Source organism: Letharia columbiana, assembly GCF_014066305.1.
Source record: "Letharia columbiana isolate WasteWater2 chromosome Unknown Sc0000036_s0, whole genome shotgun sequence".
Classification (NCBI taxonomy): domain Eukaryota; kingdom Fungi; phylum Ascomycota; class Lecanoromycetes; order Lecanorales; family Parmeliaceae; genus Letharia; species Letharia columbiana.
In genome coordinates this window covers 129011-150316 of record NW_023501080.1, presented here as the reverse complement: position 1 = coordinate 150316, position 21306 = coordinate 129011, and the positions used below count along the sequence as shown (strand labels likewise).

At 51.8% G+C, this 21306-nt stretch overlaps 8 protein-coding genes across 8 annotated transcripts; 3 read left to right on the top strand and 5 right to left on the bottom strand.

Moving 5' to 3' along the window:
- Positions 1–150: 150 nt before the first annotated feature.
- Positions 151–4925, top strand: HO173_008974 (uncharacterized protein; the record flags this gene model as incomplete). The annotated part of the gene is made up of 5 exons (XM_037310870.1): positions 151–262; positions 333–546; positions 609–3636; positions 3690–4835; positions 4899–4925. 5 exons carry the CDS (start codon positions 151–153, stop codon positions 4923–4925), a joined length of 4527 nt encoding a protein of 1508 aa, XP_037162186.1.
- Positions 4926–5457: 532 nt separating this feature from the next.
- HO173_008973 (uncharacterized protein) lies at positions 5458–6384 on the bottom strand (the record flags this gene model as incomplete). Its single annotated transcript, XM_037310869.1, has 4 exons — positions 5458–5948; positions 6018–6061; positions 6118–6252; positions 6314–6384. The coding sequence occupies 4 exons, from the start codon at positions 6382–6384 to the stop codon at positions 5458–5460; spliced, it is 741 nt and encodes a 246-aa protein (XP_037162185.1).
- Positions 6385–7261: 877 nt separating this feature from the next.
- Positions 7262–8407, top strand: HO173_008972 (uncharacterized protein; the record flags this gene model as incomplete). The annotated part of the gene is made up of 6 exons (XM_037310868.1): positions 7262–7311; positions 7390–7410; positions 7466–7476; positions 7600–7714; positions 7771–8142; positions 8293–8407. 6 exons carry the CDS (start codon positions 7262–7264, stop codon positions 8405–8407), a joined length of 684 nt encoding a protein of 227 aa, XP_037162184.1.
- Positions 8408–8595: 188 nt separating this feature from the next.
- On the bottom strand, positions 8596–9829 carry HO173_008971 (uncharacterized protein; the record flags this gene model as incomplete). Its single annotated transcript, XM_037310867.1, has 4 exons — positions 8596–9072; positions 9147–9476; positions 9535–9554; positions 9613–9829. 4 exons carry the CDS (start codon positions 9827–9829, stop codon positions 8596–8598), a joined length of 1044 nt encoding a protein of 347 aa, XP_037162183.1.
- Positions 9830–10119: 290 nt separating this feature from the next.
- Positions 10120–10649, bottom strand: HO173_008970 (uncharacterized protein; the record flags this gene model as incomplete). Its single annotated transcript, XM_037310866.1, has 4 exons — positions 10120–10258; positions 10313–10336; positions 10386–10456; positions 10515–10649. The coding sequence occupies 4 exons, from the start codon at positions 10647–10649 to the stop codon at positions 10120–10122; spliced, it is 369 nt and encodes a 122-aa protein (XP_037162182.1).
- A 1487-nt stretch (positions 10650–12136) lies between these two features.
- HO173_008969 (uncharacterized protein) lies at positions 12137–13432 on the top strand (the record flags this gene model as incomplete). The annotated part of the gene is made up of 5 exons (XM_037310865.1): positions 12137–12283; positions 12335–12439; positions 12493–12726; positions 12776–12918; positions 12967–13432. 5 exons carry the CDS (start codon positions 12137–12139, stop codon positions 13430–13432), a joined length of 1095 nt encoding a protein of 364 aa, XP_037162181.1.
- A 3030-nt stretch (positions 13433–16462) lies between these two features.
- On the bottom strand, positions 16463–17302 carry HO173_008968 (uncharacterized protein; the record flags this gene model as incomplete). Its single annotated transcript, XM_037310864.1, has 1 exon — positions 16463–17302. One exon carries the CDS (start codon positions 17300–17302, stop codon positions 16463–16465), a length of 840 nt encoding a protein of 279 aa, XP_037162180.1.
- A 16-nt stretch (positions 17303–17318) lies between these two features.
- HO173_008967 (uncharacterized protein) lies at positions 17319–19548 on the bottom strand (the record flags this gene model as incomplete). The annotated part of the gene is made up of 4 exons (XM_037310863.1): positions 17319–17600; positions 17654–19053; positions 19106–19311; positions 19367–19548. The coding sequence occupies 4 exons, from the start codon at positions 19546–19548 to the stop codon at positions 17319–17321; spliced, it is 2070 nt and encodes a 689-aa protein (XP_037162179.1).
- Positions 19549–21306: the final 1758 nt, after the last annotated feature.

Sequence of the window (21306 nt, the reverse complement as noted above, 5' to 3'; positions counted from 1 at the left end):
GGCCAACCCCTGGTCTTTTGACTGTTTGATACGATATTGAAGAGATCGGACACGTTTTGGACTGGTTGACTTGAGAGGAGCTGGCCTGCCGACCGCCGAGGGCACCGGTGACACCTAGCTATACAGACCACGTTGAGTGGTGGGCAGAATATGGCCGACGTCGAGGACGTCAGCAGTCCCAATTGGAACACTTACAATGTGCAAGCGAGTGTGCAAGCGAGGACTCTGGATGCTCCCCGCACAACCGAGTCCGGCTCTGGCGGTAAGCTTAACAGCGGCATGCCTGTAGCTGCACCTGCCCGCATGAAACCGCCCGCTAACAGGCAGATCAGGTGAAGGACGTCCATCAAAGAGATTGCAGAAAGACTCGTCCAACAGTGTGATACCCTCGCGACCAACCGAGCCTACACCTTTAGCAGGCATCAGACCTGACCCGTTTCCTACACCTGCAACAAGAAGAAGGCAGTCTTCAATTAAGGATCATACGTTCAGGGAGCAGAGAGCTTCGCACGCACCCAGCGCCCTACAGGCATCTCCATCAAAGCGGTATGAGAATCTGGCTGTCCTCCTTCAAATCTGAGCTTGAGCATCCTCGTTGACATTCTCAGGCTGGCCCATAGCGGCCTTCCAAACCCACAAGCTCCGCAACGGACAATCGCGTCCAATGCCCAAAAGGAGCCCCATTCCAGACAATCCTCCATCAACAATACCTCAAGATTTAGCTTCGCCTCAACGGCTACTACAAGCAAACGGGATACCTCGCAGTCATCCGGATCCTTTGATTTCCTCCCGCCCATCAACTTCGATGACCTTCATTCTAGCATTGCCTCCGATGAGCCCGACATTTCTTCTTTCCCGGCGCCCGGTGGGTCTTCAAAGGACGTGGCGGCTAACGCGAATGGATCTGCTTTAACGGCTCCACGACCTGGCGTCCCTGGATCCGCCAAGACAGCAGACGCTTCGACTTTTGGCTCTCGGATTGCCCTTAACGGCTCATCGCTGCATCGACACAACAGTACTACACAGCGAATAGGGCAAAAGACTGCAGAGACGGATAGCATGGCGCCTCCAAACGGCCTGGCGGTAGCAAGAGCTAGGCGCAAGACTTATTTTCCAGCTACAACTACTGGTGAAGGTGCAACACGCTCGCCTCGAAAATCTGTTGGTCCTGGCGTCCTTATGAATTTTGAGGGAACTACACATCCACATCGAAGACCGAGTCTAGCGCAAGCTGGTCTTGGAGAAGCGAGCATTGCTGTCGATAGTCCGGAACCTGCAGCAAGTCCAAACGTCTCCGAAGGGCGCAGTTTCCAGCCAAGCCGGTACAACAAGACTAAATTGATGCAACCGCCTGCAAGTAAAGTATCTGCACAGGAACAATTCTTTACACCCAGTGGTACCCCAGACCAGACACCGTCAACTCCAGTCAGCACTGCCAGATCACCAGCGAGACCAACTTTCCAATTGTCGAACACTCCATCGTCAAGCAATAAGAGGGTCTCCATGATGCCCGGCAGTGCGCATGCCACAGGCTTAGGAGCGCGCACAGTCAGTCCGACCGATGCGCGCAGATTGAAGAGGATGTCCATGATGCCGAATCCACCACCAATGCCATATACGCCACCCACTCCACAGGCTGATCCTCAGCCTGACCCGTCGCCCCCTGTGATACCACGCAAAAGTGAAACGCCAACTTCCTCTCGAACGACTCCAGACCCCAACCGTAAGTCATACAGTTCAGGCCTCTCAAATTCGTCGACTACGAGCTACAACTCTTGTTTAGCCTCTTCCGGCTCCCATCGTATGTCCCAAAGTCTTTTGACCTCGCGGCTTCCTACGCCTAAGACGCGGGGCGATAATTCATCGGTAGGCGACGAGGAATCTGTGCCGCCAGTCCCAGCAATACCGAAGGCCTACGAGTCTCCCAAGACGGAAGATGATCAGACACCTTTCTTTGCTACACGTAAGTCAAGCCAGGGCCACGAGGCCAGCAGTCTCAACAGTAGCACCTCTACTCCTGGTGTGGTACCACCACAATCTGTCCATGAACGAAATAAAGATGACCGAGAATTGCAACAAAGTCAGGTTACGAATGTTGAAACAGAGCCTGCAACAGAAAGGAAACCACCTGACACAAAAAGTGCAAACAAACGGACCCTGCAACCGCTGAGACTGCCACCACTAAATCTTCTTCCGTTGAGCACTTCGACTGCTTCAAAAATTGCAGCTCTGCATGATGCGACAGCGGCTGCGAAGAACAAGGGAACCATGACTCCACCACCTAAAGTTGGTGCTAAAGCAATACCGACCACACCAATGACTGCATCTAAAGCTAGCTTCTCAAGAGGCTATCACGACGATGATAATGCGACAATGCCAGTACAGATCCGAAGCAGTAGTTCTCATTACAACATGAGGCCCGAAGCCCTTTCTTACCGTGACGTCAGTAGCTCGAGTACCACCGTTCCAACGCCATCCGACTCCTTCGCCTTGTCTGCTAGCCGTACAGCCATGTCCCCTTTCGTCTCTTCTTCACTACCAAAATCAAGTGGCGAATATGGCTATGGACTTGAGAAATCGAATACCTTCGATATCGGCGCCGATGCAAGGCCGATTCGATTGACTGGTCCACGCTTGCAGAAACCCAGAAAAGCCTCCAAGGATGATGCATCAAGCATGGACAACACAAGCTCTACTGATGCTGGCACCACTTCTTTTGGGAGCTCTCTCCGCCGCAAGTTGAGCTTGACACGCAAGCGAAGCGCTTCGAAAGCGCAGACAGCAGCAGAGAGAGATGCAGATATACCACCAAAGCCGCCGAAGCATGATGACATGCCTCCGCCTAAACTCCCTGCTTCTGCCACCTGGAATGGTTCACTATTTCCTAGCCCTAGCCCGAGCCAGAAAAGTATCCAATCGCGAGCCACAAGGAACACGTCTAATTCCAGCATCAAAATGCAACACGATCGGACTAGGAGCAGTATTTTGGATACTGCTGAAACTCCTCAGAAGGATCCCAGACCTCCAGAGACGCCTGCTGCTAATTCAAAGAGAACAGCCCGGGCCGCTCTTGAAGGGGCGCCGATTCACAACTCTATGAGTTTGAAGGATTTCTTGCGTGAAGCCAAGACCATGGAGATGCAGCTCGACCGCGATGATTTGTCGGCGGAAGAAGAAATGAGGAGATTGGCATCGAAACGGAAAGAGACGGAAAAGGCTGCTAAAGAGGTCGATGGTTTGAGGCGAAGGGCCACTGCCAAGGAGAGAGTATCGCCACATTCAGCGCTGCGGATGGCGCATTTCAACATATTCGAGCGTGGCGAGATAGTGGACTACAAGGATGTCTATTTCTGTGGTACACAGGATGCTCAGAAGCATGTCGGAGACTTGAGTGCCGACGTGGCCAATTTTGGATATGACGATGATCGGGGAGACTACAATATCGTGAATGGTGATCACCTAGCTTACCGTTATGAGATCGTCGACATCCTTGGCAAAGGCAGCTTTGGGCAAGTCGTGCGCTGCATAGATCACAAGACAGGTGTTCTGGTGGCTATCAAGATCATAAGAAACAAGAAGAGGTTCCATCAACAAGCGCTCGTTGAGGTCGACATTCTGCAGAAGCTGCGAGAATGGGTGAGTCCACTAGATGCTAAACGCCTTTCTTCAAATACTAATGCACGCACCAGGATCCCCAAAGCAAACATAGCATGGTCAACTTCGTGCAGAGTTTCTACTTCCGCGGCCATTTGTGCATCTCGACTGAGCTTCTAGGCATGAACCTCTACGAGTTCATCAAGGCTCACGAATTCAGAGGGTTCTCATTAAAGCTCATCAGGCGCTTTGCCAAGCAACTGTTGAGCAGTCTCATTCTTTTGAAAGGTCACAAAGTCATCCATTGCGACCTCAAGCCCGAGAATGTGCTCCTGGCGCATCCTGCTCGCTCTGAAATCAAGGTCATCGACTTCGGCTCGAGCTGCCTTGAAAATGAGAAGGTGTATACCTATATACAATCTCGTTTCTACCGGTCTCCTGAAGTCATTCTGGGCATGACATATGGCATGCCAATAGACATGTGGTCACTAGGCTGTATTCTTGCCGAGCTCCTCACGGGCTACCCTATCTTTCCGGGCGAAAACGAGCAAGAGCAATTAGCTTGCATAATGGAGGTTTTTGGCCCGCCTGAAAAGCATCTAATCGAAAAGTCGACTCGCAAGAAGATTTTCTTTGACTCTCTTGGCAAACCACGTCTCACTGTCTCAACAAAAGGCAAACGCCGCCGCCCAAGTAGCAAGTCTCTCCAGGCGGCGCTCAAATGCGAAGATGAATCCTTTCTCGACTTCATCACTCGCTGCCTCCGGTGGGACCCTGATCGCCGCCTCAAACCTGACGAAGCTATACAGCACGAGTTCATCACCGGCAAACCCACGAAATCTACCGCTCGTCCTCGCACGGCTCCCTCACAGCAGACCTCCTCGCCCATTAAACGCTACAACTCCATAACGCAAACACCAGCTAGCACGCGCCCGCTGCCCGAGCCTCCCGCTACCAGCTTCAAAAATGGCACCGCTGTCCGGAACCGCGATATCACCAACACTAGCGTCAACAATAGCCAATCACCCATCAAAGCTGCCGTCACTGCGGCAGCTCCAAAGAGGCTTTCCGCTATGACTGGGCCACAAACCAACGGCAACGGCGTTGGCATGAAGAGGACGCTGAATGGAGCTGCGGTACAAGGGAGTGCCCTACCGAGGGTTGCAAGCACGCCGCGTAGTATGGGGACTAGTAAAGGCGTGGACCTAGGGACGGCTGCAGCTGCAGCTGCAGCGAGTTTAGTGAGTTGCCTCTACCCGTCTCCTTTTCCCTGAATCCCACACATCGTTACTAAGCAGCAACAGGCGACGAAGCAGTCCCGGGTCAGTTGAGATGGTTATGAGTGATGAAGAGAGCAGGAAATGTATATAGCCAATGGCGTTCTTGGGAGAAACCGTACCGTGCCGAGCACGCTGTTGGGGTTTCATGCATGATTTTGACGGCGTCGTTCCGCTTCTACATCGGGGTGTTGTACACCCCAATATACCCTTGTGGAAGCAACCGGATTCTTTGCGCATGGCTGTCGGAGGTTTAGCATTGCATCAACAGCGCTTATTTTCCACAAAGAGTCAACGTTGCCAGTGATGCGTTTTCGATAAGCGTGAGTGAAATCTTTTGAAGACTGCATGTGCAAGCTGCTATTGAAAAAGACTGGCCGGGGTCTGCTTATCGCAAGAAGCATCGTCACTTCCATCGCTATCCTAGCACCGCTTTCCGCGTCTGCAGATCGAAAGCAATCATAAGCATCCCGTCCAATCGCCCCGTCATGCATACCTACCTACCTAGCCAGCCAGCTGGCTTTCTCGAGCCAAACTCCGCAGGTAGGACTTCCGTTCCGTTTCGTTTCGTATCCTTCCGTTCCGCTTAATCCAACACCAACATCCCAACCGCAGCCGCAACCATGGCCCCCAGATGCGCCTTCGTCCTCCTGCCCTCGGCGGCGGCCCCCGTGAACCCAGGCACCGACGACCCATGCGTCGTGTTGCGTGGCGCGGTCCCGGTCCCGGTCCCACTCGCTGCTGCGACGGTACCGGTACCGGTGCCGTTGGCTGCGAGGAGTGAGATGGGAATGGGAATGGGAATGGGGTAGCGTGCGCTAGCGAGGGCGGTAGATGCTGCTGGTGGGATGGAAGGGGCGATGTAGGAGGTGGAAGTGGAGGCTGAGGTCGAGAGGGAGGTATGTGGCGATGTTATTGATAGGCTGACGTTGACGTTGCTAGCAGCGGTGGTGGTCAAGGCCGTGTTGTTGTTGCTGCCGGGGCCCGGAACCGGAAAGCCGGGCCCGACGCCGTCCGGGTAGACGGTCCCGCCGTAGGAGCAGGCGGCGTCACCGGCCGTGGGGGAGGATTCGTCACCTGTGTGGATGAGTGAGTCGGTCGATTCGGTCAAGTGGGGGGTTTATTCCCCCCATCGGAGCATCTTACACGGTGCGAACCCTTTGACGCCGAGCGGTGGCACGCCGGCGAGACTTGGTCCGAGTCAGTCACTCCGGGGTGGAAGGAAGGAAGGAAGTTGCGTGCTTACTTGTCGTTGCAGTTGCCGGCTTGGCCCGAGGTGCCGGTGCAGCGGATGATGATGTTGGAGGTCAGGGATGGGCCGGCGCAGTAGGCGGCGTTGGGTGGGGTGGAGGGGCAGATGAATTGGTACGTGCTGGTGTTGCTGTTGGGGGGGGAGGTTAGCTTGGTGAGGTTTGGGGGCGGAGGGGTGGGGGGTAGAGTACAAGATTACTTGAGCGGTTGCCGGAGCGGCGGTGGTGATGAGGAGGAGGGGGAGGATGGGTGAGAGATGCATGGTGGGTTGTATTTGGTGTGAGGGTTGGATTGGATTGGATTAGTTGAGTTGGATGTTAAAAGATGGAGGTGATTGAGTGGAGCGGTGAGATTTCCAAACTTGAAGTGTAGAATATGGAAGTATGTATCAAGTGAATGCTTTGAAGTGAAGTGAAAGGGAAAAGAGAATGTTGGTGTTGGGTGGATGAAGAGCCTTTGCTACCACATGAGGGTAAGTAGATTCACACGGCGCTAGTCCCAGCCAAAGGTTGACAAGCCGCTCTCCACTCCCGTCGTTCACTCCTTGCACCATTCTTCTTGAAACTCGTACGTCTTTCCGGAACAGGTACCCTAGCAATCTACAGACCCTGCGCCCATCACAGCATGACTCCCACCGCCGCTCAAGCCTTCCAGCATAGACCTGTCTGGAAGTCTCCCTACGATATCAAGCGGTCGAAACGAAATGTCGATTTCGTCTGCCTCTGCCACTATTTACGCTATACAATTTTTCCGTTATGCACCTGCACCTGCACATGCACCTGCACCTGCACCTGCACCTGCACATGCATCTGAACGCTACCTAGATCTACGCGAGCTGCCAGGTACCTGAGGCTCACGGTTGCATCCGGCGCAAGATGACATGCGCCGGTGGGTCTGGCCAGCCAAAACGGCCCGCGATCCGGGGTGAGGGGAAGCGGGATTGTGTTCAATCATAGTGGGATATTTAGCCCCTGTATTCACTTCCCTCGCTTTCACTGTTGTTTGTGATGCTGGCGGGCATCGATTGAATCAAATCAAATCAAATCAAATCAGTGTTATTTATTGAAGAATTGTCGAGGGACCAATATACAGAGTGATCCGGAAGCTTCTCGGCACGTTTGCTAGGAGGAAACGCAAGGATGGTCTATGAATCGCAGATATCCTTTACCTTGGATACCATATGTCCCTGGTGGGTTGAGCTTTTTGATGAATGCGTCGTTTGGTAGTGGTACTCGGTGTGAACTTCAACGTTGACTCATTGTCTTAGGACATACTTGGCGAAGAAAAGGTCATTGCTCTCGACTACTGACGGAAGCGGGGCTGATGATCTGTGCTTTGACTAGACTTGACATAGGTATGGCTCACTCTTTACTCTCTAAGCCCAGAAGACTTGTGTCTTCCGTTCCATCCACGTCTTTTCTGTTGGCAGGTTTCAAGGAAGAGCGTTTGGTCTGTGCCTCTAACACGGCCAATCCAGCTCTGAAGCAGTTCCGCTCCTCTCCTTCAGCCGAAGATGTAAAGTTCACGGTCAAATACTTTCCCTATCAGCTCTATCCAGAGGCTAGCAATCAAGGCGAGGACAAGTATGAGTGGTACGTTATTTTACATTGCAGACTAGAGCGATCCCCCCATTCAAACCGCAATCCAGGTACAAGACAACAAAATACAACAACTCCGAAGAGCAGATGAGGAAGTACACTACTCTGATGTCCGCCTACGGCGTCGGCGTCGGCATCGATTTCAAGTTCCACGGAATGGTGGCCAACACCCTGAGCGCACATCGCTTGATCCAACACTTCCAGGAGGAAATGGGACCCGAGACCGCAGACAAGATCGTCGATTCCCTGTACAGGCAGTACTTCGAAGAGGAAGCGCATCCCGCGGCGCCGACCACGCTGCTTCAAGCCGCTCTGGACGGCGGTGTCGAGCGTTCAAAGGCCGAGGCGTTCGTTGGAGATGATTACGAAGCGCTGCCAGAGACCAAGCTGCTGATTAGAGAGCAGGCGAGCAATGGCATCGAGTACGTATTTTCCGAGTCCGTATTTCGCCCTTTTGGAAGCAAATCTTGAACCTTGAGACATATCTTGGGAGTGCGTACTCTCGAAACATGGTCCAAGGCTCGATCAAACCCTGCCGATAGGCAATGCTGACTGCGAGATTGTAATGCTAGCGCCGTGCCATATGTGGTGTTGGAGGGCAAGAGAAGAGACTTTACACTGGAGGGTGCAAAGGAAATGGATGAGTATCTGAAGGAGTTCGACAGGGTGGTCAAGGAGTCGAAATGAGGAACGACGACATGAGGGCTGCGTGTCCTCGAGCTTGACGCCGTAGCTTTCAACGTTTTGTATAATCCACGACTGTATCTGCGTTCACGACCCGTCGCCGAGTTGCCGCTGCCTACTTCCATCCTACAGAATTGTTTCCAGCTTGAGTATTTGTACAAAAGTGCGTACCCGGTGCTTCCTCCACCGATTCACGCGACCTCGACCACCGGTCCAGTATACACTCTCCTCGCCCATACGAGGTAGTAGACCAGGCTGATGATAACAATCGCCCCCGTTATTAAGACAGCGTAGTTCATATTTGCCGCCGTGACCGGCCTCTGGGTTGGCCAAAAGCTAAAAAATACCACGACGGTCAAATAACAGCACGCGTATGTATTATTCACGATACCCCAGTATCCCGGTATATGCCAAGGACCCCATCTGACACTTATATCCGCTACCGCGGAAGAGCCGACGGACGAAGCGGGAGGAAGTATCGCTCCGGTGTAGCGTCGATATAGCAAAAGACTGATTGCGACGAGGTATGAGGACTGCAGCCCAGACACCGAGAGCGAGACTAGATCGTTGAAGGCGGTTGAGGACCCGAGGATGATGAGCGAAAGCAGACATGAAACACACGTGGTGACGAGGATGGACCGGATGGGGAGAGAAGTGCGTGCGTCGACCTAGTATCCAGATTGCGCACATCAGCGTTATCCATTCGCAACTCCCTGAGTGATTCAGTGGGGAGAATACTGACGTGCTGCAGCCATTTCCACCCGGGTAGACCGCGATCGCGCGCGAATGACCAACACATGCGCGAAGCAGATGCGAGAAGTCCCACGTTAGCGCAGTACTGCATGACCACTAGAATGGAAGCCAGGATCGTAGCTCCGGCAACGGAACCAGTGGCATGGAGCAGGATTTCCATATATGGGTATCCGGTGGGGGTAGTCAATGCGCCCTGAACATCAGTCAGGCTGAAGAGCGTCGCTATCAACATACCGAAAGCCAAGGTGCCATTGATGAAGATGGTGAACATGATTGAGCGTGGCACGACAACAGAGGCGTCTTGGATTTCTTCCGACATCTACAATCTTGTCAGCTTACCAGTAGCCCTGGCTCCCGCCGGGAAAGGGTAGTGATACATGGATCGCCCCATCTGCGCCTGTTCACCTTGTCAGGCATACCTCTAAATTTTCTGGCAGGCCGGATTGGCTACGTACCCGTAAAAGTATAGACAGACCCAATCAGTCCTATCATGAACGAGAGACCTTGTGTAGGCCAATCTCCGGTGTTCAGAAAGGTTTTGAAAACCTCGGAAGCATCCTGATGCGAACCCAAGACCACCAATGGGAGGAGAATGGCAAAGAAGCCTAGGATGTGGATTATAAGAATTGACGCTTCGAACTTGGGCAGAAAGCGTCCGACGATGGTGTTCATAAATATAGTGAATACCATCGACGCCCAAAACAGTAGAACCGTATGCCATGGATGAGGATTGTAGGCAGGCGTTGTCAAAGTGATCAAACCCTGGATCTGGGCTCCTGCGAGGTAGTACACCGATGCGAGAGTTGCCTGCCAGCCCCACACCGTGAGCCATCCTAAGACCGATCAGAGAGATTCGTCAAATTGTGATCTATCACTTGCCGGTGGCATAGCTCAAAAACTTCCTCGATGAGGGCGGCGCCAGCATTGAGACCCAATAATACTGTCCGCCAGCGGTAGGGGCCCTAACATGCTTTAGTCCAGGCTTCAAAGAATGTTGGCATTTGAAAACACATTGAAGCAAGCTCGCTCAAACACGCGTAAACTGAGGCAGTCCCGATCCACACGACCAGAAAACTATACACCAGACCGGCGGGACCTCCACTAAAACTCGGTTATCATGTTTCGGCCGCTGCGCTTTGATATAGAGCAGCATACTTCGCAAATCCAATGTCGAAGACGCTTTCCTTTGTTAGCTCGGTCTGCGTGAGATGGGGTGGTCCAGGATTACATCAAAATGCCCTCCCAGGTGATGAGAATCGTACAACTGAAACCCAGCAACGACATGAACCCAAATCGGCGCTGCAAGAACTCCGTCAGTCCGAATTGTCAGTGGTTCGAATCAGGACCGGAGTCTCACCTTCAGGACTGGCTTCTTACCAAGGCGCATGAGGTCGGCTTCATCACGGTCAATGGATCCCCGCTGGGTGTAATGGATCTGTTCTGGCATTTTCGTAACACCAGAACTGTGCGCCAGCTCATAGTCGTCTTCCATGTTGTCGTCTCGGGAGTTCTAGCTGGAGGGTTTGCAAAGGGAGCGGTAAATGTTTTAAAGATTCCAAGCAATATGCGAAGACTCTCGATGGCAATAGAGGCTCTTCATCTATCTCAGCTGGTATAAGAAGGAGGTCAAGATTCCAACATATGTGCGGTGCCAGTTGCTTGCGCGGACACGCAGACATTAGTGGATCGCGGTATATCGGTCACATGTACACAGACAATTTGCAGACGGCAATACGGAATCCTTTACACTTCACACCTCAATCAGCAGATTTGTTGTAGCGGTGAATGACTCCATCATCCTTGCAGGCAGTCATGAATGACCCCACCAAATTCTGCTGAGTCAGCACGGCTCCGGGGGCTTGCATCAAGCACTCCACCATCTTCAATCCATTCAAGGTAGATTACATGTAGTCTGCTTGACTTGGGAGCTCTCAGTCATGCGGAGTGGATTGACAGCTTGCAGGCGATCAAATGTCAATGCATGTCAGTGCACTGATCAGGCAATTATTTCGTCCCAGACGATGGATAGCCAGATCATTCTCCCTTACCAACAGCACTAGCAATCATTAAACTTTCCAATTGTTTTCACGTTGCAGCGGACCCTCGGCTTATCTTTCGGCCGGAAAGTCTAGTCCAAAGTCTAATATCTTGGCACGCAAGTACCCACCAATCGACGCCGGTTACTTGTATGGCATCCTCAGTGAACAGTTCAATTGATGGGATATGGGTACGTACCTTACTCCCACGCCGAATCACTCAGAGCTTAGACTTTTCGGCCGTACACCTCTACAAGTAGGTAAATTGGTGATGACCTACATGGATATTACCTGCACAATCCCCTTTTAGCGCAACACAATCCGCCGGCATGATGGTGCAGCGCAGGTGCAGATTCCCCCAGACTCTAATAAGGTGACTGATATTCCGAGCGCCATCCACAGTGCACAGGGTGAGGCATGTCGAGCTCGGACAGAACAACATCGATGTACACGTAATTGGACGCCTTGCCCAATAAACTGACGTGGCTGAACAACAGCCCCGCCTTGTCCGCGGAGCACAATCATCGGGTGGGAATGCATTCCATATTACCCATCCTGTTCCCAAAGCTGTTTGCATTTTCTCTTCTCGGCCGTCGGCGCCTTCTTTGCCTTTTACTACAGTGAATGGTAAGCGGATGACAGAGTGAAAGCCGTTCCAAGAGCGAATATGTGGACTGGTGTGAGGCCTGATATCCTGCCGACCTCGAGTCCTTCTCCTTCCCCCACCACCACCCTCAATCCCTGCAACCCTCAACCTGTCATGTATATCATGTCATCCCATGCACCGTCTTTCTTATCTTCTTTATCCATCTTCGCATGCTGCCCTGCATATGTATGTAGCCAAAAAAAATAGGTCCTCGTATTGAGCCGTCGAGCAATATATGAAAACCCGGACGGCGGTACTGCATGCTTTTTTCCATTGACAGGGGAACATATTCATATCATGGGCAATGAGAATGCTTCCACTGTGCAGATACTCACCTGGTTTTTGATTATTACTTCAATTCTAGGAGTTGGGGCCAGGGGTCTCACTAAAGCCATTCTCGTCCGCTCCGTCAGTCTCGACGACTATCTGATAACAGTCGCCTTGGTATGCTCTTGGTCGCCGCCAAGCTGATCCGATTTAGCTAACGGCAAATAGCTATTCGCCATTGGACAATCAGTTGCCGTCTCGGTAGAGGCTGGACATGGCTATGGTAGCCCTTCAGATCCGCTGAGTCGCTCTCAAGCGACAAGAAATTTGAAGGTATGCGTCTTACCCATGCACGAGACAGAGTGCTTTGACTAAGCTGCTGCTAGTCTGAATATGCAGCCAGTCTCCTCTATGTTGCAAGTCTCGGCTTTGCGAAAGCATCTGTCGTAGCTCTTGTCAACACTCTGACGCCCATCCGAAGCCATCGACGAGCCACATACGGACTTGCAATCTTCCTCTTTCTCTGGGCAATCATCGGAGAGATCGGAACGGCTTTCCTATGCCATCTGCCCAGACCGTGGGACTATCTGGAAGGACACTGCTCGAATGATACAATACGTGTACGTTAGCCTCCACTTGGATACAAGGCCGTACTCAATTGGCAACTAGCGCACATGGTGGAACTACTTCGAAAGTACGAACATCATTACTGATCTGGCTTTGATATGCTTGCCGATTGTTGTGATCTGGCAGATTCGAATCTCCCTTTCCAGAAAAGCCTCGGTCTGTTCCTTCTTTGCGCTTCGGAGCACGTAAGTCCGTCAACATCATAGAATGTCTAGGTGCTGATCTTCATACAGTGTCATTGCCGCCTCAGCGTGCAAGCTCGTCTTCTGGAACAACACCCAAGACTTGCAAAAGCCCGGTCACAATCCCTGGACCGTGACACTCTGCACCCAAATCATCCAAAGCCTCAGCATCGTCTCGGCCTGCTTTCTCTACCTCAAGCCATTCCTCGACAGCGTCGAGTCCGGCTTCATCAGAAGTGACGACATCCGGCGACGGGGCACGAACGAATACCACCGTCACCACACCGCCACCACCACCGGCGGTTCGTCGACCACGGGGTCAGCTTTCTCGACAAAAAAGCACGCCCGGACCGGGAGCCAGTCCATCGGGCTCGTCGGCGTGCCGCACCCGCGCCACATCACCACCGTCACCGCGAACGATCCGCCGGACCTCGATGCTGGAAGCCAGCACAGTCGCACCCACATCATCAAGGAAACCAGGACTTTTGCGGTCGAAGGGTCGGCCAACGAGCAGTGATTCCAGAGGTCAAAAAAGGGGTTCGTGGGAGAGGCATGGATTCTACCTGGGACGGAGACATCTTGTTATAGCCAGAGAATCTTCATCATTTTAGGCTTCCCCACAATCGAATTATATGGCTTGTACCGTTGACAGGATTGTCATGTTGGTTTTTGGAGGTCGCTGGAGGTAAGTCACCCATGGAGGTTTTTGCCTCCGTCTCTGTGGGCTCCGTTTTGCTTCCGCTTTGCCTCCGCTTCCGTTCTGCTTCCGCTTTTATTCTGCCTCCGTCTTGCCTCCGCTTCCATTCTTTTGCCTCCGCTCTTGCCTCCGCTTCCGTCTGGCCTCCGTCTTTATGCTAGCCTCCGTCTTAGCCTCCGCTTCCGTTTGGCCTTTACTTCTATTTTGCCCCCGTCTTGCCTCCGCCTTGGCGTAGATTTGGCACTGCTTTATTTTGCCTCCGTCTTGGTAGGAATTTGGCAGTGCCATGTTTTGGTGCCGTCTTGGTGAGGTTCTGGCACTGCTTTATTTTGCCTCCGTCTTGATCAGGTCCATTATATCTCCGCTTCCGTTTTGCTTCCGTCTTAGCCTCCGCTTCCGTTTTGCGTCCATTTTGCCTCCGCTTTTACTCTACCTTCGTTCTACCTCCGCTGCTATGTTGCCTCTGTCGTGGTGCACTTCTCATTGTCTCCGTCTTGCCTCCGCCTTGGCGTAGATTTGGCACTGCTTTATCTTGCCTCCGTCTTGGTAGGAATTTGGCAGTGCCATGTTTTGGTGCCGTCTTGGTGAGGTTCTGGCACTGCTTTATTTTGCCTCCGTCTTGTCTCCGCCTCCGTCTTGCCTCCGTCTTGATGAGGCTCCGGTTTGTCTCCGTCTTGCCTCCGCTCCGTCTTGCCTCCGCTCCGTCTTGCCTCCGCTCCGTTCCGCCTCCGTCTTGATAGGCTCCGTTTTGTCTCCGCTTCGCTTCCGTTGGATAGGGATCCGTCTTTGTGAGCTTCGCCTAAAGCTCTTATCTATACGGCTCGTTTCCGTCTTAGACACCGGATCACACTCGTGTAAAAGATAAGATAATCCTGAAAAATGTCACGGGAGACCGGCGGTGAATTTGAAAGTTTCCACCGCCGTGTCTCGTTCCGGTGAAGCGGCATTCGATGTTCTATAGATAGCTACACGACGCTGCCTGATCTATCTATCTACCTTTACCCCTCGCTTGCTCGGAAATTATCCCTGCGATCCTTCTCATACCTCGTCTCCATCAAACACTGCCATTGAACGTACCTATTGCAGCCCCAAGGGCCCTTCACACAAGGATCATTATATCCTCCGACTTCAGCTCCGGCAGCTCCGTTTCCAATAACTCGGGTATCACACAGCCGGACTTCTGTTGCCAGTCCTCCGGCGGCTTGTCCAGCACGGCATCAGCAGCACCAGCTTCACCTTGGCGCAACTCTCAGCCACCTCCCCCACCCATTCCGACTCCACATTCTCGAGCGGTTTTTATCCTAGCTGTCGACGCACGCTGAGGCAGAGCGTAATGGTGTAGGTCTGATCAGAGAAGGAAGAACGTAGCTGTCGAATCCTTCTTGCCTCGCGGTGTCCCAGAGAAAGAGCTCAGTGTCGACACCATTGACGAAGATGTTGTGGACGTAGTTTTCCGTGCCAATGGGGTGGGAGGTTAGCGTGAGGGTTTGGGGGCTGAGGGCGGGCGGGCCGGTAGCGAGGACCGTTGCTTTGCTGCGAGGAGAGAAGCGGTCGGTACGGGGCGTCCTAGAATGTGGGGAAGTATCTGCGTCTTAGTAGAGGCAGGTCGGCGTGAACCGTCCAATGCTTGCCGTGCGCAACGGAAACAGTCCTTGATTCACCACCCACTCAAAGAAGTGCTCCGGGACTCGAACCGTTGCCGTCAACACATGCCATTATTCACAAGCTCCAACTTAGCTGTTCGCAACACCCCAGTCAATGCAATTATACCACACTTCAGCGCTTCTGTCCTATGGGAAAATCCAACCGTAATCCATTGTTCCAGCAATCATGCATATACTCAGTGTACTTCGTTGTCGCTTCGTCGTGAAGGTAGGACGCAAGGTCTCTGTAGAATTGAACTGCTGAATGCTGATTCCGTTGGTTCTTGACTGCGAATTGTGCCGATCTTCTCGCTGTATTCGGGCTTCGAAGGGTCGAAAACAAGCAGATCTTTGCTCGACTGCAGTTCCGGGCGATGTAGAGGGACGATCGTTCATCTAGCCTCAAGGCCCCACGAGATGAGCGAATGTGGCAAAGGTCATGCGTGCATGCATGCACGGGGGCGAAAATCCCAAGTAAGTTTGTTGAAAGTCCTGCAATGCGGACGCGGTGTCCGAAAAGACCAACTCTGTTCACGAACCTTTCCTGGAAAATTCGCCATTTGGTCTGCGAGTAAATTGTTTCTTGATGCATTCGATCCTTACTATTCGAAAGAGCCGATATGCCCGACGATACCGAACAAATGGTGCGTAAGTGAATAGTTAAAAAATTCCTCTTGAGATTTGGAGAGTCTGGGTTTCCCTCTATGCATGAGTTTTGCTACATCCTCTCAGATGCTGAATGTTGGCGGATCGAGTCGCAGTAGGTCATGGTGATATGGACCGTTCTTCAGCTTCAATGCCATACAGTCTAGTTCACGGGTTACTCATATGAAGGAGAATTAAGATTGAATGTCAGGAACGTGCTAGAGCGCATCGTAGAGTCATGGTGTTGATTCAAATTTGCGTGACTCTCACCCGCGTCATTCGAACGTAAAGCAGCGGTCACCCTACCTGAAAGACTGCATGCACCCAAGGGGACTACTTTGTGGCCTCCCGTCTAAGCTGTAGAGACTCTATGCCTTTGAGGGAAAAGGGACTGTGTGCTCAAACGGAATCGAAGTTGACTCAGAGGTCTTATTAGGACATGTGCGTCGTACCCAAAAGCTCATTGCTAGACTGTTGATCTACGATCAAGATTATATGCTTTGCCCTAAATCAATTTAGTCTCTTCAGCCCTGAGTTTGTCCCAACGTCGGCATTCTTTCACTCAAGCAGGAGCAACTTGCTTGATCCACCGATCATTCTCCGTATCAAAGACATACCCTGTCGTTTTCAGCGCCCAGAGCCATTGCGACCACAAGCCATCCCTGGCATAGTCGCTTGGTGAATCCCCGTCATCGTCGAGGTCGTTCGGATCGCATCCTGCCTCTAACAGGATCCTGAGCTTGGTCCTGACGCGGTCCTTGAGCACATGGGCTGGGTTGCGAATCCAGTTATGGTTACCCCAACTGTCGGCGCAGCAGACGTAGTTGTCGTCATCAGATTCTGGGATGGACTCCTCGGCACATGATGAGGCGTCACTGTCAAGATCAGAGGAGGACAAATCGATGGGGATTGGCTGCTCTTCAGAAACGTTAGACCCGTGATCGCTCACCAGTTGGTTGCTCTCGACACCATGGAGAGATGGCGTCGATCGAGACGTCTCGGGAGACGTGGAGGCTGGAAGGGGGTCCAGCGTGCTTTCTCTATCGTAGTAATCTCTTCCGAATTTGTGATCCTCTGTATTCCAGAGCGTATTAAGGCACTCGTTGTGATCGAAATCGCCTTCCTCGGTGTGCCAATTGCAATTTAGATCCACCCAATCGGAAAGACCTACGGGTGGGCTCAAAGCACTATGCAAAGGCCCTCGGCCGATCTCATCCCTGGCATCTAGTCTGGCACCTCTTTCAATAAGTTTTCTTAGGCATCTCGCAAAGTGTGGCTGACACTCGGTTGCTGCGTGAAGGAGTGGCGTCCGTCCAAGGGAATTCTTCTCCTCAAGATCCCAGCCAAAGGAAAGTAGATAGTGGATTGCATCCTCCGAAGCCGAGGCGTGGGCATCGGCCATGCTGTCCCCAGTAAGGTTAAAAAAGCGGACCAGCACCTATTCGTCGATCGTCGGCGTTGTCAATCATGCAGTCATAGTCTAGTGCTAGTTGTGTTATTGCCACACAGTGCTCGAACTTCTGAAGTTCTTCCGTTGGCATCCCTGACCACTCAACCACGCCCGAATTAGCACCTGCAAAACAGTTCCATATGACCGTGATAACGTCTGTTATTCGGCCGCTGTCCATACATTGATAGGTACTAGCTCCGCCTTGAAGTAGAAGCCGAAAAATGTCAGAACATCCCGTGAATATAGCGTACTGCAAAAGTAGTCAGCAAGACTATTGCTTCGTCCATCTGCGTCTGTACCTACATGGAGTAGCGATATGCCTCGCGAGTCGACGTCTCGAGCGGATGCTGCTCCAAGGTCGAATAGTGTTTGTATGCCCTTGAGATCGCTCTTGCGGATGCACTGAAAGATCGCAGAATCATCCGGAACGACGTTGAAGGTGTTAACTTGCGGAGGGATTGCAGGCCCACTCATCAGTCTGGACAAACGGACGCACAGTCCAGGGGTCCGTTTCATCGCCCGCGGCATGAATGATATGATGATGAGGAACTTCGAATCACTTCCTCCTTCGTCCATTGAACTGCTTGGTCCTTCTCTGACTTGAAATAGGACTTGTCCCATGGGCGTGTAACAAAGCCGACAAAAGGTACTTCGCAGCTTGATAGCATCAGTGCCTTCGGTGAGCTTTGAAAGTCGTTGTATTCCATCCGACGATTCGAAACCTTGTCTAGGCTCGTCAAGATAGACATCGGAGCCAGATCGCAAGGAACCTTGAATCCTCGCTATTTGGCGCTTTCGAATAGACCTTAGAGATCTTTCAAGGTATGAGTCCAGCAATTCTTCGACCCCAAAGGATAACCAGTCGCACAAATGTGGACAGAAAACGTCCGAGATAACAGAGGCGTCATGCTCGTACTTTTGAGAAGCAGTGTTGAAGCGTGAAAAAATAAGCGATTGAAGCAAAACGAGTAGTGACGCAATTGACTCTGCTCTCACATCCTCCCCAGTGACGGAGCCAAGCGCTTGACCGGTGGCTGATGTAGTCTCTGAAGCCAGATTGAATGCTCTACCTTCGCTGTGAGTGTCATCGTGGTCTGCGAGCTGAAGAGGGGAGATGATTATCCTCTCATCAGACCTCCGAGGATGTGGTTCCGCGTGAGAAGAAGAGCTACGAGCTGTGCTCGGTCCCTGAGGTGAATTTACAAAGTCTGAGAAGTCAAAGTCCACATTGCAGCCTGAAAAATGGGAGTCCTTGTCGTTTGCACTTTGCATGGTAGAAACATCTGGAGTGATCCTGGTTATTTGCCGCATAAGCTGGCTCGTGTTTTCCGTACGCACAGCCTCGATGTCTTGCCTGGATGAAGTCGGCATAAGCGACCCGCGTCGTGGTGACAACGACGCACTGTTGTTATCGAGCAAAGTTTCCCATAATCCGCTGTTCGTTTGGTTTTGGCCACCATCATCGAAGAAAACCGGGTCTGAGAAGGCATCGAGGCTATTCCATACGTGGCTCAAGCCAAATGCTTCAGACTGGTGACAGGAGTTGTTGGGGGGAATTCCCAGACTAATTGGCCTTTCGATATCATGAGTCACTTCCTCGGCACTATTTGGAACCCCAAAAGTCTGACCATAAGCTGGAAGAAAGCATGGCATTTGCGGGCTTTGTCGTGGTGATATCAATGCTCTAATATACGGTGGAAGGACTACCACGCATCCTCACGTTAGCCTAGGCCAAGTGAGAGTGCAGTTACATACCTGGGGAGGAAATTAGAGGCCCCTTTCGTCTTTTTGACGCCCGCTCAAGCCTTTCTTGCTCAAATAGGTGGCCTCGATATTCGAAGCTGGTATCCTTTCCCAGCTCTTGACGCTTTCTTTTGAAAGATAGCATTGTGGTCAAGTCTCGATCGCTTATGTACTTCTTGAGACCCCACTTGTTGAATTGATACTTCAGCTGTTTCTCTCTATCGATGAGCTATTAGGTTTTCGGTCCTCAATGCAAGCATAAAGAGGTCTTACGTGGCGAAGAAACTGTACTCCCTTGCCATGGTCTCTGTTATTTCCTGAAGAGATAGATTATCATCCAGGTACAGACTCTCGAGCTTTTGGCGCCGATTAATCCATTCCGCTTCGCTGACCCGCGGTGCGCGTGAAGCCTGCGTGGTGGCTCGCGGCTTTAGTTGATCACCGCGCGAAGACATCTTCAAATGTGGCAAAGACTACTCGTGGGAGAGAAAGCCATAAGGTGAGGTGGGTGGGTTAAAAAAAAATGCGAACGCCTGGTTGCCTGATTCTGAAGAATATCTCATTTTCATTGGCTCGCTCCTGATTCTGAAAAAGATCTCATTTTCATTGGCTCGCTAAGTGCTGCGGTCACACTTTTGCCTTGTTCTCAGCCCACACTGCTTTGGACTAGTGGACAAACAGACCAAAGCAGTCGCTTTGAGGAAGGCCGAACCGAGTGTTCGGGTATGTCGTGAGTATCAAAAGGGACATAAGTCAAATTCCACACAGCTCATCCGTCAACTAGTAGAACAAAAAAGCCCATAAAATGCTGCGAGTTCTTGTTCTCAGCCCACACTGCTTTGGACTAGTGGACAGACAGACCAAAGCAGTCGCTTTGAGGAAGGCCGAACCGAGTGTTCGGGTATGTCGTGAGTATCAAAAGGGACATAAGTCAAATTCCACACAGCTCATCCGTCAACTAGTAGAACAAAAAGCCCATAAAATGCTGCGAGTTCACATGGCGGACGCGGCCTCTCGCACGCACATAAGAACATGCAATTCCGTTCCATGACTCTCCTCTCTGCGATCTATCTCTCCTACTGATTTCGAGTCATAATAAAGAAAAGCACGCCGAGTCAACTCCTTGTCGGAATCCTTCGCTTAAGGCCTGATACTCCCAAATACCTTAAGATCATTGAAACACAACCCTGTCACTGGCCATTCCGGACCAACACAATGAAGCAGGACACTCGAAACAGGGCATGACGGATCCAAAGGCCAGCGGACGCCGGGAGAAGAAGCCATTGATAGGAAAGGTAAGGAGTACCCTATTGTGGTATTCCCCATAAACGATGCAGTCTTTTATCTCGCCACGCATAGAGAGTCAATGCTCAAACCCTAGCATCCAACAACTACTCGGAAGCAATGCAGAGATGGGTGCAAGAGTCGAATGACGATGCGCCATGGAATGCAATTGGTTATTTCCAACAGACTACGCTTGCAAAAAAGGCCGACACAGGGAAAGGGAAGACAAGTACAAACGGCGCCACGGCCGGTCCTGAGACCTCCGCTTCAAGGATGTAGAGGTCTTCATGAGTAAAGGAAACTATGGTGTATATATAAGTACACATATGTATAGAGTCTCAGTCGAAGCCAAACGACGAGGGCGTCTCACAAGAGCCATCTTGCACAGATCGAGGAATTCTGTTAATCCTCTGGTTGCGTGGCTCGCTAGTGCACCTGTGACAAGGAGAAGGTTATGGGTGATATGTAGCATTTGAACATTTCGAAATGGGAAATAGAAATACTTCGCGCAAATATTGTACAAGAATGTTATCAGGCTTCGCGTTGAGGACTTCATTCCTAGGTTCTTAATCAAACTTCTAGATCGAGTACAAGCAGATAGCGTGCACCCATAGATGTTGCGTTGCTTGGAAGGTATTTTGGCCTCCTCTAGGACCTCCGTTAATGGCTCAGGGTCTCAGGAAGAAGTACAACCCGCTTCGTCCAGTCTGGGGCTTCGAAAGATTTGGTCAGATCTTGACACGACTCCGCAGAAGATAGGCGTGTGCGAGGGACTCGGGGAGACAAGCAGCCCGTTTCGCGTAGTCTGGGGCTTCAGAACGCTTTGTCGGACCATGACCTGGCTCCGCAAAAGATAGGCGTGTGCGGTCTCGTTACAAGCCTCGAGAGTGTCTCAAATTTGAATACAGCCACCAACGTCTCGACGATGC